The sequence below is a fragment of the Phytophthora ramorum genome, assembly GCF_020800215.1.
Source record: "Phytophthora ramorum isolate Pr-102 chromosome Unknown Phyram_PR-102_s0003, whole genome shotgun sequence".
Lineage (NCBI taxonomy): Eukaryota > Oomycota > Peronosporomycetes > Peronosporales > Peronosporaceae > Phytophthora > Phytophthora ramorum.
Genome location: NW_027150649.1, coordinates 1788066 through 1801332, shown reverse-complemented (window position 1 = coordinate 1801332; position 13267 = coordinate 1788066). Strand labels below are relative to the sequence as shown.

The following is a 13267-nucleotide window of genomic DNA, read 5'->3' as shown; positions in this document are numbered from 1 at the left end:
AGACGTACAGCAGAAACTCACCTCAGCAGCAGACCAGACTCATAAAGCACGCTCAGTCCTGTAACAACAGCGTTTTTGGCCTCTTAGCATGCACAGGACAGCTCTCCGGGGTCTGTACGGAGGCAGCAACCATCCCAAGACGAAAAGCCCAGCAGTCGTGTCACCAGTCGTCGACGACATGGACGCCTTTGAAGATGGAAACCCGTCCACGGGCGAGGAAGGCAACGGGTTCGGCACTCAGGCCCACGCATCACTGCGTCGCAATTCGAACAATGCAATCGACCAGGCCATGCACGTCCACGGTGCTGCGGTGGCGTTGAAAATCCACGATCTGCCGGAGGACTCGGAGTACCAATTGCAACGGAAAAGCGCAAGCTCATCTAACGACGTCGGCATGCTGGGGCGACTTGGCGTGGGGCAGTTCTTTGGGGGCGATAAGAGCTCAAACCAGGAGCAGGACGCGTTCGCCGGACCTCAAATGGGCCAGAAGTACTGATCTGGGTTGTACCTACACCCAGAGGTGCACTCATGATGTACCTAGGCTGCAAAGTACTTCGAAGTATCTAGTTTGTAGCCATTGAGTAGTGAGTGTGCATGTGGGGGCCAGCTGTGCTCGCCCCCGAGAAGACGAGAGATCAATGTCAGTTTCCATTTTTCTCCACAAAACTTAAGTCGCGATGCGTGACGAACCATGATGCCGTAAGGCGCGCACAGATCTTGCACCTCGAACGTATAATCATTGAGGGAGCGCACAATTCGCTTCGGACCACGCCACAAAAGCGCTAGTTTGCTGCCGCCTTTGACTGCTGAAGCTGCCATCACAAAATCGCCAATTGCAAATTTTGCCAACCGCACGCCGGGTTTCTTCGCTCTGCGACCCCGTGCTTGGGCATTTTTGTGCGACGATGTCTCTGAACTCAGCTGGTGAATAGCATCCAAAGCTGTGCGAACCTCTCGTAGGTGTTTTTGCTGTTGCTCTTCGATCCAGGAAAGAGAACAATTCTCTGCAAAAGTAGGCGGAAATATGGCATTAAGTTGCGACGACCCTGGTAATCCAGTAAAAGCTGTAATTGGCGCGATTGCCCCGATTCGGTCCGAGGGCATGCCATTCAGCGCTGCTTGCACGAGAGGTATAAGGGTCGGCCACTGTTTAATTTGCAACTTTAGCTCGCTGGCCATGGCCTTCAGACTGCGCAACAGTAAACGGTTCACTACCTCAACCGAGCCGTTTGCCCATGGAGAGTATGCCGTGACAAAGTGGTGGTGCGCTCCAAGTATATGGCGCAACCTGTCAATCACGTCGCTAGTAAAATGAGGTCCTTGATCTGAAACCCAGGTGTGAACAACACCGAATCGCTTAAACCAGTCGATCAAGCCTTGGTACGCGAATTCCGACGTAGCTCTCGCGCATTCAATAAGTTCAACATACCCGCTCATGTTATCTTTAAGGACGAACACGTAACCAGTCGAGCGTTCACTTCGAGGCAGTGAAAGAAAGTCGAAATGAAGAACTTCGTTGGGTTTAGTGGCTCGTAATGTTTCACCGTAAGGTCTAGGCACTTTTTTCCCTTGGGTGCTAAGGCAATGTATACAACCCGCCACAAACAAAGCCATATCGGTGGAGAGGGTATCCCACACGAAAGTATCACTCAGGATTGAAGTCGATGCGTCCACGCCACGATGACCACTAGCTCCTGCATGTGATATCACGCACAGACGCTGCTGCAAATCGGTCTCAGCGTCCGGAATCCAAACTCGTTTATCCTTGTCCGTGAATGCTCCACGAGAATCGTCCCAGCGAATGTTGTTTTTCACTTGGCGCGAAAGAGCAGCTTTCTGCAAGCGAACAATTTCCTCGTATGTTGGCCACTCAAATCCAGAATTTTGAAGAGGAGACACTTGATCAATGATAGCGAGCTGATGCATGCGAGCCGACGTCGAAGCGTCCAAAGGAGCACCCCACCTCGATAATAAATCACCCCACACGTTATCTTCACCGCGGATGTGCTCAATTTCGTACTGAAAACAGGTAAGCGACATCGCCCAGCGTTGCAGCTTGTCTGCTTGATAGCGCTGCATGTTGCTGTCCATAGCGTAAGGGTTAAAAATGTAAACAAGGTTACGATGGTCTGTCAGTAGACGGAATCCTCGCGGCCGTAGAAGCAAATACTCCAGTCTTTTGTGGCGTGGTCCGAAGCGAATTGTGCGCTCCCTCAATGATTATACGTTCGAGGTGCAAGATCTGTGCGCGCCTTACGGCATCATGGTTCGTCACGCATCGCGACTTAAGTTTTATCGGGACTCTGAGCGTGGTGTTACTGAAGATCTGATAGCGCACGCTCTACATGGCGAAGGAGGACATTTGGTGGATAAATTGTTGGAGTGCCGACTGGGTCAAGTCTCTCATCAGTGGGAGATCTTTGTCCAGTGGATTGGCCTCGACCCTGACGAAGCTTCATGGGAACCTGCTTCCGTAATGTACGAAGATGTTCCTCAGCTTGTTCGCCAATTCGTAGTTTCCTCTCCGCCAAATTCTTTGGCACGTCGTATGTGGGCCATATTGGCACCGAAGGACCCAATTGAGACAACTGAAATTCGCCAAGTTGGTCGCGGCCGTCGTCGAGGGGGGAAATGATCTGGGTTGTACCTACACCCAGAGGTGCACTCATGATGTACCTAGGCTGCAAAGTACTTCGAAGTATCTAGTTTGTAGCCATTGAGTAGTGAGTGTGCATGTGGGGGCCAGCTGTGCTCGCCCCCGAGAAGACGAGAGATCAATGTCAGTTTCCATTTTTCTCCACAAAGCTTAAGTGGAAGTCGAGGAAGACAGATCAAGTACACTGTTCTCGGCCAGAAACAGCAGTGGCGGAAGAACCGCGCTGGTCGATCGAGGCAGCTTCAGACCATCTCTCCTGTCGAGGACGATGGCCGGGCGGTGCGTGCTGAGGGCGACGCGTACAGCTCCGGACGTGGCAGTGCGATTCCAGAGCGATCAACTTCATCACTTTACGAGAGTCGCGCCTCCCAGAACTCGTCGGCCGAGACTTTCGGTGAAGGAGCTTCCTCGACGATGCAGTCGGACAGCTCGGGGAGAAGCAGCGACTTCTCTCAAGGTCGATCCGGCAGCTCTCAGCGCAGCAGCAGCGAAAGCGTAGGCGAAGGCGGTCAGCGGTTCACTATCACTCGCCAGAAGAAGTCCAAATACTCAGCCAAGCTTCATCTGCACGGTCAGAAGCCGCTGTATCTAGGTCGCTACAAGAACGAAGAGGCTGCGCTTGCTGCTTGTGAGAGCGCCTGCAGTGTCATATTGACGCCGCGCAAGTGAGCGCATTAAGCATTACAGGCTGAATAGCAGCTAGATAAAGCATCATAAAATATAACTATCGCTTGACCGGCTCGTTGATGGCCCCCCGCCGACTGCCGTCTACGACAAATTCATGTCCACTTCATGGCCCCACACCTGTCACGTCTCGTCATGCAGATTGTTGCACTGCAACGGCACCTTGTACAAGTGGAGACCATTACTCACCACCTCCAGATCAGAGAGCTCGGGTTCATCGTGGGACTGCATCGGTCACGAGGTGGGACCTCAGCTTCACTCTGACTCACCAACGATCCGTGTCAATCTCTTCGCCGTGCGTCTGCGACGCGTAACGCGGCTCTGGTCCATGAGATCCGTGCCATCCTGGTCATAATGCGCCGAAGACTGGAGACTGGAGACGCTCAGTTAATAATTCCCCAGGCCTGCAACACTTGGACTTCCCTTCACTCGAGAGCTCGAGTATCTCTACCCGCGAGTCCGAAGCGCAATGAAGCTTGGACGAATTGTTGCGTCACTCGCCCTTGGCGTCGTGGGCCTGACGTCCTCAGACTCTCCGATGACAGTTCAAGCCGCGACGTGCTCTGCGTCCGCGTTCTCGATTCTGCCATCAACCTACAACCTCGACGTCTGTGTGGGCAACAACTTGAACTCGGTGCTGCTGGCACTCGCATCCACGTCGAGCACCTGCACGCTCACGGACCTGCTCGCTTTGGAGTCGGACACGCAGCTTTTGAGCCTCGTTTCGCTCGGCCAAGACATCGTGGCGTCTCCGAGCAGCATTTCGAGCCTCGTGTACTCGTACATGGCGGACACGTCCTCCTCCGACATGGACGCCTTCTGCAGCACGCTCAACACGGTCATCTCTCCGTGTCTACTGGGTCTGCTGCCGACACTATTACCAGTGCTTCAAGCTGACTTGACCTGCTGCTCCGAAGTCAGCGACCTGGTCGATCTGCTGGCCTTCTTCGTGCCGTCCAACGTGACTACCAACTCGTTCGTCTTAAACGAGCTTGTCAACGGCGTCAACCAGTTCTTCTGCTCCAGCATCGGCTCCAGCACTTGCGGCTACAACACGTTTTCCCAGATGACGTCGACGTACTCGTCTTCGGAATTCACGCTGCTCGAGTCGGTGGTCATGCCGTTTGTGACGATCTCGTCGGGTGAAGAATGCACAGCCATGAAGGGCGAGTCGTACACGGACACAGCTTCGTTGGCGTCAGCCTCCACCATCGACTACTCCTGCTGCATCGACCACATGCGTCCACTCATCAAGTCGATCCAAGACGGCTTCGAGTACTTCTTTGACGACACCACCGTAGACGTCTTGAACGGCATGATCGAGTTCTCCTCCAGCGGCGGCAAATTCGTCGACTCCGTGCCAGGAACAGCTTCGTGCACCTTCACCGACACGTGCTCGGATCCGTCTTACCTCATCGCACAGCAGACAGCGACCCGCACTCCAGGAACCAACGACCCCGGTAAGAACGACATCGAAGACACCACTTGCACTATGGTTGACAAGTGCAATTCCGCCGGAACGGTGTGCAGCAGCGTCTGTGAAAAGGGCACAGCTGGCGTCTCTTCCTGGCTCAACCAGACTCTCGCGTACCAGCGCAGTCTGGCCTTCAGTGGGAAATTGTGCTACGCGCAGATCCCATCCACGCACAACAGTGCCATCACCCTGGCAGACGGCTACGGTAACCGCGACCAGCTCTTCAACGCAAATCTCAACTCGGCCAAATCGTACTCGTACCTCAAGACGAACAACCATGTCTTGAGTTTGACGGACCAACTGGGGATCGGCATGCGCTGGATCGAAATCGATACGCACTACTTCCTGGGCGACTTCCACACGGGCCATTGCGGTAACCTCGGCTCGGACTCAGTCCAAACTTTCTTCGACGCCTTCGACAGTCAGTTGTCCAAGTACGGCACAATCCTGTGGGGTCCCGAGCTTCTGGGCTGCTTCCCGTCGGTCTCGGGCATCAAGACGACCGATGAAGTTACCACGCGCAGCTCGATGCAGGAGGTGATGGATTGGCTTGAGGCGAATCCGACGGAGTTCGTGGTGGTGTACTTGGACACTGGCTCGGACATTTCCCGACTGGACAAATACGAGGCCTTGAACACGCTGCTCACCGACGTTTTCGGCGACCTCATTGTGCCTCAGTCGGTTCTCAAGTCTCTGGCGGGTGATTCGTGGACTGGAGGCAGCGTGGACGAGTTTGTGGACGCAGGTTATCGTGTGCTGCTGCTTGCGAACGACGATACTGGGCTTGCATACAGTCTCAACGACTTCTGCGGAGGCCACGAAGTCCTGACGACGACTTACATTGACACCCTGCCGGATAGCTCACGCAGGATCGGCGGACTCGAGATCTACGGCAACGACTACTTCCTGCGTTCGTACCAGGCGGAACTGCGCTACATTTCGCTCTCGGATGAAGGAGAGCTGACTGAAGACTTCGAGACTTTCTTGAACTCGAGCAACATTGGCAACTTCGTGCGCTGGAACATGAACCTTGTAGCCACCGACATGGTCGACGGTGCTAAGATGAGTGCTCAAGCTTGGTCGTGGGCGGAGAACGAGCCCAGTACGACTGCTTCGGGGGCGTATGTGCTTATGAACACCAGTGGCCGCTGGATCGCGAGCGCCTCAGCCACGAAAACATACAAGGCGTGCTGGAGTAGCTCCAGCTTGGCTTGGTCCATTATTGCTTACGCCAACTCCTGTGCAAGCGGATACACATTCACGGCGCCTGCTGACCCTTATCAGAACTACCTACTGAAGACAGCTATCTCGACCATGGGGATCACCACCACCTCCGTCGTGATTAACGCCACCATGTCGTAGACAACCCACAAGTCACCAGCAGCCGCTAAACGAAATTTACGCATGACACCGCTATGAAGGCCAGTAAAGCAAGCCAGTATGTCGGAATGACTCGAGCTATCAGTCATATCTCGATTTTCTGGACGCTCTCCAACATATAGTCGGCTTGCTGTCCTATTCCCACAGTTCGTCGGCGTTTCCATCGTAGAACCCATCGTCATCTTCGTCGAAATAGTTGTCCGCGTAGTCACCATAGTCACCATAGCCACCATAGTCACCATAGCCTCCATACTCGTCGAAGTAGTCCGCTGGCAGTTCGTAGTCGATCGGCAGCGAGTCTGGATCAAGCAGCTCCGGGTGCCGTAGCTCCACTGGCAGTCTGCTATGTCCTTCGTCGAACATGGAGCCACGATTCACGAAAGTGACATTGCGGTTGCTCTCCTCGTCGTCCCAGCCGTACCAAGGGCTCAGCTCAGCGTTCGATGTGTAAAGGCCGAGCTCAATAATGCTTCTGAAAGTGCTGCCGCGGCGCCCAGAAGTCGTAATACGAAGCCGCAGGGTCGGGTGCATTTTCTTCACGTTTTTCACTACGCGCTCTAGTCCACGAAGATATTGCTCACTCCAGCTCGGTTCCACAGAATCAAAATTCGAGTTCATCAGACGAAGCACGAACTTTCGGTCTTCCCACGATAGTTCTTCTGGCGTTCTCGTTTCAAGTTGCATCAGCAACTCCGGAAGTGTGTTGTAAAAGGCTAAGCGAGAGTCACTGGAGTGTCCACCGACACAAATTTGAAACGTCCGCTGCCCCATGAACTCATCCGACAGATTGTTGAGGAGCTCAAAGACGCCATTTCCTGTGCAATTAATCGTGCGCAGCTGCATCGTCGTCAGGTACTTCAGCTGCGCGAGGACAACGAGTCCCCGGTCTGTAAACGTTCGAATTGGTGTGAGGTAGTTGTTGTGCCCCTCGGCGACTTCCCAGATCGAGAAACTCGTCAACAATGGGCAATGCTTTGCCAGGGCCTCGCAGAATCGGTCGCCGAATATGTCTATGTTCAACACTTCATGGTCCGGAAAATCAGCAGCGCCTTCGTCGTCATCGTACCCCATCTCGTCTCCATCTGCAGGGTGGTAAAGCTCAATCTCCAACTCATCCAACGCGGGGCATCCCTTGAGAGCACCGCTCACATCAGTCGCCTTGAACCCGTAACCTGGTCGCTGCGAAAAGTTTTGCCAGATCGTAGCAGAGGGCAGCGCAATTCCAGCAGCTTCGTCCAACGAGTCAAAATACTCTTCCCATTCCCACAGCATGTTCACTGCAATCGCGAGCTTCGTGAGCCGCGGCTTGATGTGTTCTCCAAACACTCGGAAAAACGGGTCGGCAAACGGCGCCACCACCCAGTGGAACTCGCGAAGGTTCGTGCACGTGGCATTGAACGCTTCCCACTGCTCCAGCGTGATCAGCCAGTCGTCCAGACACGTCAACTTGTCCAACTCACACAGCGTCTTCTTGTACCCGTCCACATACTCCACTCCCGGACAGAATTTCACCAAATTGTCGAAAAACACTTTGCACGATTGGTACCGGTCCCTCTCCCCAAGTGACGGCACCGTCAACTGCCTCAGGCCCCTCATCGCCCCACGCGAGTACCAACTCTCCAACGCGCCGTAAAGTGCACCTAGAACCGACTCAAAATTCACTTGGCCCAGCAGCAGCTCGTCGACGCCACAAAGTTCCACCGACTCCACATTTTTGCAGAATTTGGCTGCACTTTTCAGAACCAGCTCCACTTGGCCAGTCAAAAGGTGGACCCCAGACAGATCGAGTCTCTGCAGTGCTGGGAGCCGAGCAAAAAGCAAGTCCCAATCGACTTCAAAATCGGAGTTGGTCCCCACGCGCGCCGTTGTGCGGTTGAAAGGGTTCCGAGGTGACGCCTTGGGCCCAATTTGGACCCGCAGGTCCACAATTTTTGGTCCTCGTTCGCCGAGCTGCCGACGGATTTTCAGCAATTCCGAGCGAGAACCAGACTCAATTTTGAGATTTAGTGTCGAGCGCCGGAAGCGAGCGACCACTTCGCGGATGAGGCAGTTCCAGGACTTGCAGACGAGAGCGAGGGGCTTGAGGCCGTCCACGGGCAGTAGGCGGGCTTTAGGCACTAGATCTTCAGTGTAGTCGGGCACTGCAAGGGCGACGATGCACGAAAAGAGGGGTGGAGGAAGACGCTCCATTGCGGCTCGACTATTTGGAATGAGAGGCACAATGTTGCACTTATTCATACAAAAGCCAAGAGAGAGAAAAGGAGCTAAAAAGTGTAGCGTGCACTGTACCTGCTATCGTCGTAGTGATCGCTTAAATCTGACCTCCACAGCGTTGCTCGCTCTCGATCAGCGTCTTCGTCTATCAGATCCGGAGCCCCAAAGCCGCGGTTTACAAATACAACGTGTCATCGCTTTCGACTTCGTCCCATTGCTCGGCTCAGCGTGGGCGGAGTAGACCCCGAGCTCGGTCAAATCCCTCCAGTGCAGCTTATCGGGCGTAGGCGTAAGGCAGACAGGAACTTGCGTTTTGCCAGGTCCACGAGACAGCATCCGTAAATGCCTGAATAGGTCCCAAATGTAAATTGAAGCGCTCCGCGACTTCCGTGATGAAAATTCCTCTCACCATTGGGCACAACGTAGCAAGAGTTTCGCAAAAGGAATCGCCGAAGCGTCCAGATTCACCACCTCCTTCGTTGCAAACTCTCTTTTATCGAACGTCTTCGAGATCACTGTATCCTTCGTTCACAGTCGGATCGACTGGGTGATACGTTAGCTCGAGAGCGAGGCGCTCTTAAAGGGCACTACCCGCCTCGGTAGCGTTGAGAGCGAAGTCTGGTCGATCAGAAGAGACCCCTGGCCAAATATCCACTCATTGCCCATTTTGCGTGCTCCAAGATTGTATGCTCCAAATGTTGTTCATTGGTATTTTATTGGTAGTCAACCAACCATTTCCTTCAAAGCGATTCATCGCTCACATCATGTTCATGTCGTTGTTGTCCTAGGTAATTTCGTGAATGTCCTTTTTAGTTTTTTCTTACGCAGTACAAGTGCAACCGGTTTAGCTTAGAGCCGACTTTGCAGCTTCTTGGTTGTCTTAATTGCCTTGCTCTCCAACTGCTGTAATCCCTTTCGTAACACTTTACCAGATGCGCTCTTGGGGATTTCCGAGATGAACTCCACCTCCCTCACACGCTTGTAGCCCGTCACCTTCGAGGCCACAAACGACATGAGTTCCTCTTCAGTTAGCGCTTCTCCTTCTTTGAGAACCACGAATGCCTTTGGGATCTCCTCACCTGTGGCAGCGTCAAAGCCACGGACGCAGCACGAGGCCACTACAGAAGGATGGTGGTTCAGAACATCTTCGAGCTCAGCCGGAGCCACTTGATGTCCCTTGTACTTGATCAACTCCTTCAGCCGATCGACGATGAACACGTAGCCGTCCTGGTCGATGTAGCCGATGTCACCCGTGCGGATGAAGCCGTCGGAGGTGAACGTAGCACGGTTCGCCTCAGGGTCGTTGTAGTACCCTTTCATCATCGACGGCGTCTTGAAAAGCAGCTCTCCAGTCTTGTTCGTGGACAAGTCTTCGTCCGTCTCCAAGTCCTTGACTTTCATCGCGACATTAGGCAGCAGGAGCCCCGTCGAGCCTTCTCGGGTATGAGTGACATTGCAGTGCGATACACCACCAGCGAACTCCGTCATCCCGTAGCCTTGAAGCACTAGGGCTCTCATACGCTTGGTCACGGCTCGTTCAACCTCCTTTCCCAACGGAGCTCCTGCACTCCAAATGGTCTTCACGCTTGACAAATCAAACTTGTCAACGATCGGATGCTTCGCCAGGAAGAGAACGAGCGGTGGAACGAGGGTCAGATGCTCCAAGCGGTATTTCTGCACAGCTCCCAAGAAAGTCTCAGGCTCGAAGCGCGGAAGCACGACCATCCCGATGCCTTTGAAGATCGTCGCGTGAAACATCAGCGATGTCAGAATGTGGAAGAATGGTAACATGCCAAGGTAGCAAGGCATGCCCTTTTCAACCGCGGAGAGTTGAGCCGACATGGCGAGCATCGCGTACCCGGTGAGCTCTACTCCTTTGGGGCGACCAGTAGTTCCGCTGGAAAAGGGCAGCGTGACGACATCCATCGGGTCCATAGCTGGCAGGTTCAAAGGTAGATCCTCCGCGATCAAGCTCCTGTTGCCGTGAAAGCAGAATTCGGTTAGAATGAAATCATTACGTGTCTCCTTCAGTGTGTGAGCCTTACTCGAGTGTTTCTGCTGCGAAGGAGCCTTCGCCTTGACCAAAAATGAACACTCGTTGCAACTCGATGCCTCCGAGTTGAGCTGCTTCGACAGCCGCTGGTGCCAGCATCTTGTGGCTAATAACTGCAGTAGCCTAGTCATCAACCCCGTTAGACGCCAATCGCATAGAATTCCAGTCTCTTTCAACCCACCTTGGCAATCTTGACCTGCTGAGCGAGCTCCTTGCCACTGAACATCGACGGTGAAGGAGAGCAGATTGCACCCAGTCGATTGAGAGCAAGGAACACTACGGGGTATTCGACGCAGTTGAGCGAATGCAAGATGACGACCTGAAGGTGAAATTCACGAAAACAAGGGCAGAGAATTAGACACAACTACACCTCCCTTCTTACCAAGAAGGATCGCCCAACGTACGTCTCCCTTTTTGATGCCGCATGCTGCCAAGCCCGCACAAATCGCTTCCGCCTTCTTGAGCGTCTCCGCGTACGTCAACACTTTGTCTGTGATTCCACACACGAACGCTGGCTTGTCGCCGCGTTCACGCGCATGGAGCTCCAGCATGTTCCAGATGGTCTTTCCTTCCGGGATCGGTACAGCCGGGTGCGGCGACGTGAAGATCATGGAGCAGTCGGTGGCTTGGTAGTGGCCTGGAGGGAAGCGAGCAAATCTGCTAGTGGTGACCGCGACGTGGACAGGTATTTCAGCGGGGTGAAGATCACTCTAGCACCACAGCACGATTGGACGTGATGCCAATGCAGTCAAATCCTGGTTGCATGCACACTTCCCCCCACAACGCCGCGATCAGCGCCATCGCCACCGCCGAAACTTGCTAAACCAGGGCGTAAACTACCGAAAGGCACCGCCAAGATGCGTGTTTAACAAGTTTGGTTACAGTCGACTCTGCTGTGCTCGTTGCAGCTCCACATCCTTGTCCTGAACCCGCTGCAGTTCGCGCCGTAGAATCTTCCCTGACAAGCTCTTCGGGATGACGTCGGTGAACTCCACTTCGCGAACACGTTTGTAGTACGTCACCTTGGAAGCCACATAAATCTCCAACGCTTCGCCGGTCAACCTCTCTCCTTCTTTGAGAACAACGAACGCCTTGGGGATCTCTTCGCCGGTCTTCCAATCGCGTCCTCGCACGCAACACGAATCAAGGACAAGTGGATGAGAGTTCACTACGTCTTCGACTTCAGCAGGAGCCACTTGGTGGCCCTTGTACTTGATGAGCTCCTTCAGTCGGTCCACGATGAAAATGTACCCGTCGTCATCAATGTAGCCCAGATCACCTGTGCGAAGGAATCCGTCCTCGGTGAATGCTGCACGAGTCGCCTCGAGGTTATTGTGGTACCCGTTCATGAGCGTTGGGGTACGGAAGAGGAGCTCTCCAGTCTTGTTGGCTGGTAAGTCTTCGCCCGTCTCGAGATCCCTCACTCTCAGCTCCGTGTTGGGGTGCAGCGTGCCTGAGGAGCCATCGCGGACGATATTCGGATAAGCTCGGCAGCCACAGCCCACGAACTCCGTCATGCCATAGCCTTGCAGCACTTGAATGCCAAGGCGCTGCATGACGGCACGCTCCACCTCTTTGCCAAGTGGAGCTCCACCAGACTTGACGTGCTTCACATGAGAGAGGTCGTAGTTGCCCACGATAGGGTGTTTGGCCAGGAACGTGACGAGTGGCGGGGCGAGATTGATCATGTCCAGCTTGTATTTCTCCACGGTGCGCAGGAAGGTTTCCGCCTTGAAGCCGGGCAGGACGATCATCGCTTTTCCGAGGTAGAGCGTCACGTGAAAGTTCATGGTCATCATGATGTGGAAAAACGGCAGCATGCCCAGCACAGGTTGCGTCTTGCTCTCCCTGTGCGCTGGGATCATCCCAGACGCGTACATCGCGCGAGCGGTCAGCTCAACTCCCTTTGGACGGCCAGTCGTGCCACTCGAAAACGGGAGCGTCACGAGCTGGTTCGTGTCAATGCGCGGGATATTCGGGAGCGGCAAGTCGAGTGCCATGAGGTCCCTGTACGAAGCAGAAGCAAAGAATCAGGATCACTTTGTCAGCCTTGGTGCTTGCCTTTCAGGCACAAAACCCTGGCATGAACGTACTCAATCGACTGCAACCCACCGGAAGGTGCACCCTCTTCGCCAAGTGTGTATACCTGGGCGAGCGGAATGCCACGCAGTCCAGCAGCTTCCACTGCCACATTGACAAGTTTCTTGTGCGAGATGATAGCAACCGCCTGCAACAGCAAAGCAACAGAGGTCAGAACGGCTCCAAAGCAAAACTGAGAGGCTCGAACAGACCTGGGCCGTTTTAATCTGGTTAGCAAGCTCCTTGCCCTTAAACAGCGGTGACGACGGCGAGCAGATAGCCCCGAGGCGGTTGAGCGCCAGGAACACGACCACGTACTCGAGGCAGTTGAACGAGTGCAGGATCACAACCTAATGCACCTCGGAATTAGCACAACAACCGCTGCAAAACTCCACTTCCAACAGCACGTACGTCGCCCTTCGTGAGGCTATGGGCAGCGAGGCCTGCGCACACTTGCTGGGCTTGACGCAGCAGCTCCGCGAACGTGAGCGTCCTGTCCGTGAGTCCGCAGATGAATGCTGGCTTGTCTCCGATAGTCGTGGCGTGCTCTTCCACCACTTTCCAGATGGACGCGTCGTCTGGAATCGGGAGCGTCGGGCATTTCGACCTGAAGATCATCGTGCAACACGAAGCGGAGACGTTGGCACTCGACGCGAGGACTCGGACTGGTGACGAACCAAGCTGAGCCACGAACCAACTGCCCCTTTTCATCACCAGCCACCCGACA

The 13267-nt window shown here is 54.3% G+C and overlaps 5 protein-coding genes across 5 annotated transcripts; 2 read left to right on the top strand and 3 right to left on the bottom strand.

Moving 5' to 3' along the window:
* Nucleotides 1–88: 88 nt before the first annotated feature.
* Nucleotides 89–496, top strand: KRP23_3754 (uncharacterized protein; the record flags this gene model as incomplete). Its single annotated transcript, XM_067888647.1, has 1 exon — nucleotides 89–496. One exon carries the CDS (start codon nucleotides 89–91, stop codon nucleotides 494–496), a length of 408 nt encoding a protein of 135 aa, XP_067747870.1.
* A 3382-nt stretch (nucleotides 497–3878) lies between these two features.
* KRP23_3753 (uncharacterized protein) lies at nucleotides 3879–6176 on the top strand (the record flags this gene model as incomplete). The annotated part of the gene is made up of 1 exon (XM_067888646.1): nucleotides 3879–6176. The coding sequence occupies one exon, from the start codon at nucleotides 3879–3881 to the stop codon at nucleotides 6174–6176; it is 2298 nt and encodes a 765-aa protein (XP_067747869.1).
* A 153-nt stretch (nucleotides 6177–6329) lies between these two features.
* KRP23_3752 (uncharacterized protein) lies at nucleotides 6330–8384 on the bottom strand (the record flags this gene model as incomplete). Its single annotated transcript, XM_067888645.1, has 1 exon — nucleotides 6330–8384. One exon carries the CDS (start codon nucleotides 8382–8384, stop codon nucleotides 6330–6332), a length of 2055 nt encoding a protein of 684 aa, XP_067747868.1.
* An 873-nt stretch (nucleotides 8385–9257) lies between these two features.
* On the bottom strand, nucleotides 9258–11072 carry KRP23_3751 (putative 4-coumarate--CoA ligase 1; the record flags this gene model as incomplete). The annotated part of the gene is made up of 4 exons (XM_067888644.1): nucleotides 9258–10383; nucleotides 10454–10584; nucleotides 10643–10780; nucleotides 10866–11072. 4 exons carry the CDS (start codon nucleotides 11070–11072, stop codon nucleotides 9258–9260), a joined length of 1602 nt encoding a protein of 533 aa, XP_067747867.1.
* Nucleotides 11073–11339: 267 nt separating this feature from the next.
* Nucleotides 11340–13158, bottom strand: KRP23_3750 (4-coumarate--CoA ligase; the record flags this gene model as incomplete). Its single annotated transcript, XM_067888643.1, has 4 exons — nucleotides 11340–12468; nucleotides 12555–12688; nucleotides 12753–12890; nucleotides 12952–13158. The coding sequence occupies 4 exons, from the start codon at nucleotides 13156–13158 to the stop codon at nucleotides 11340–11342; spliced, it is 1608 nt and encodes a 535-aa protein (XP_067747866.1).
* Nucleotides 13159–13267: the final 109 nt, after the last annotated feature.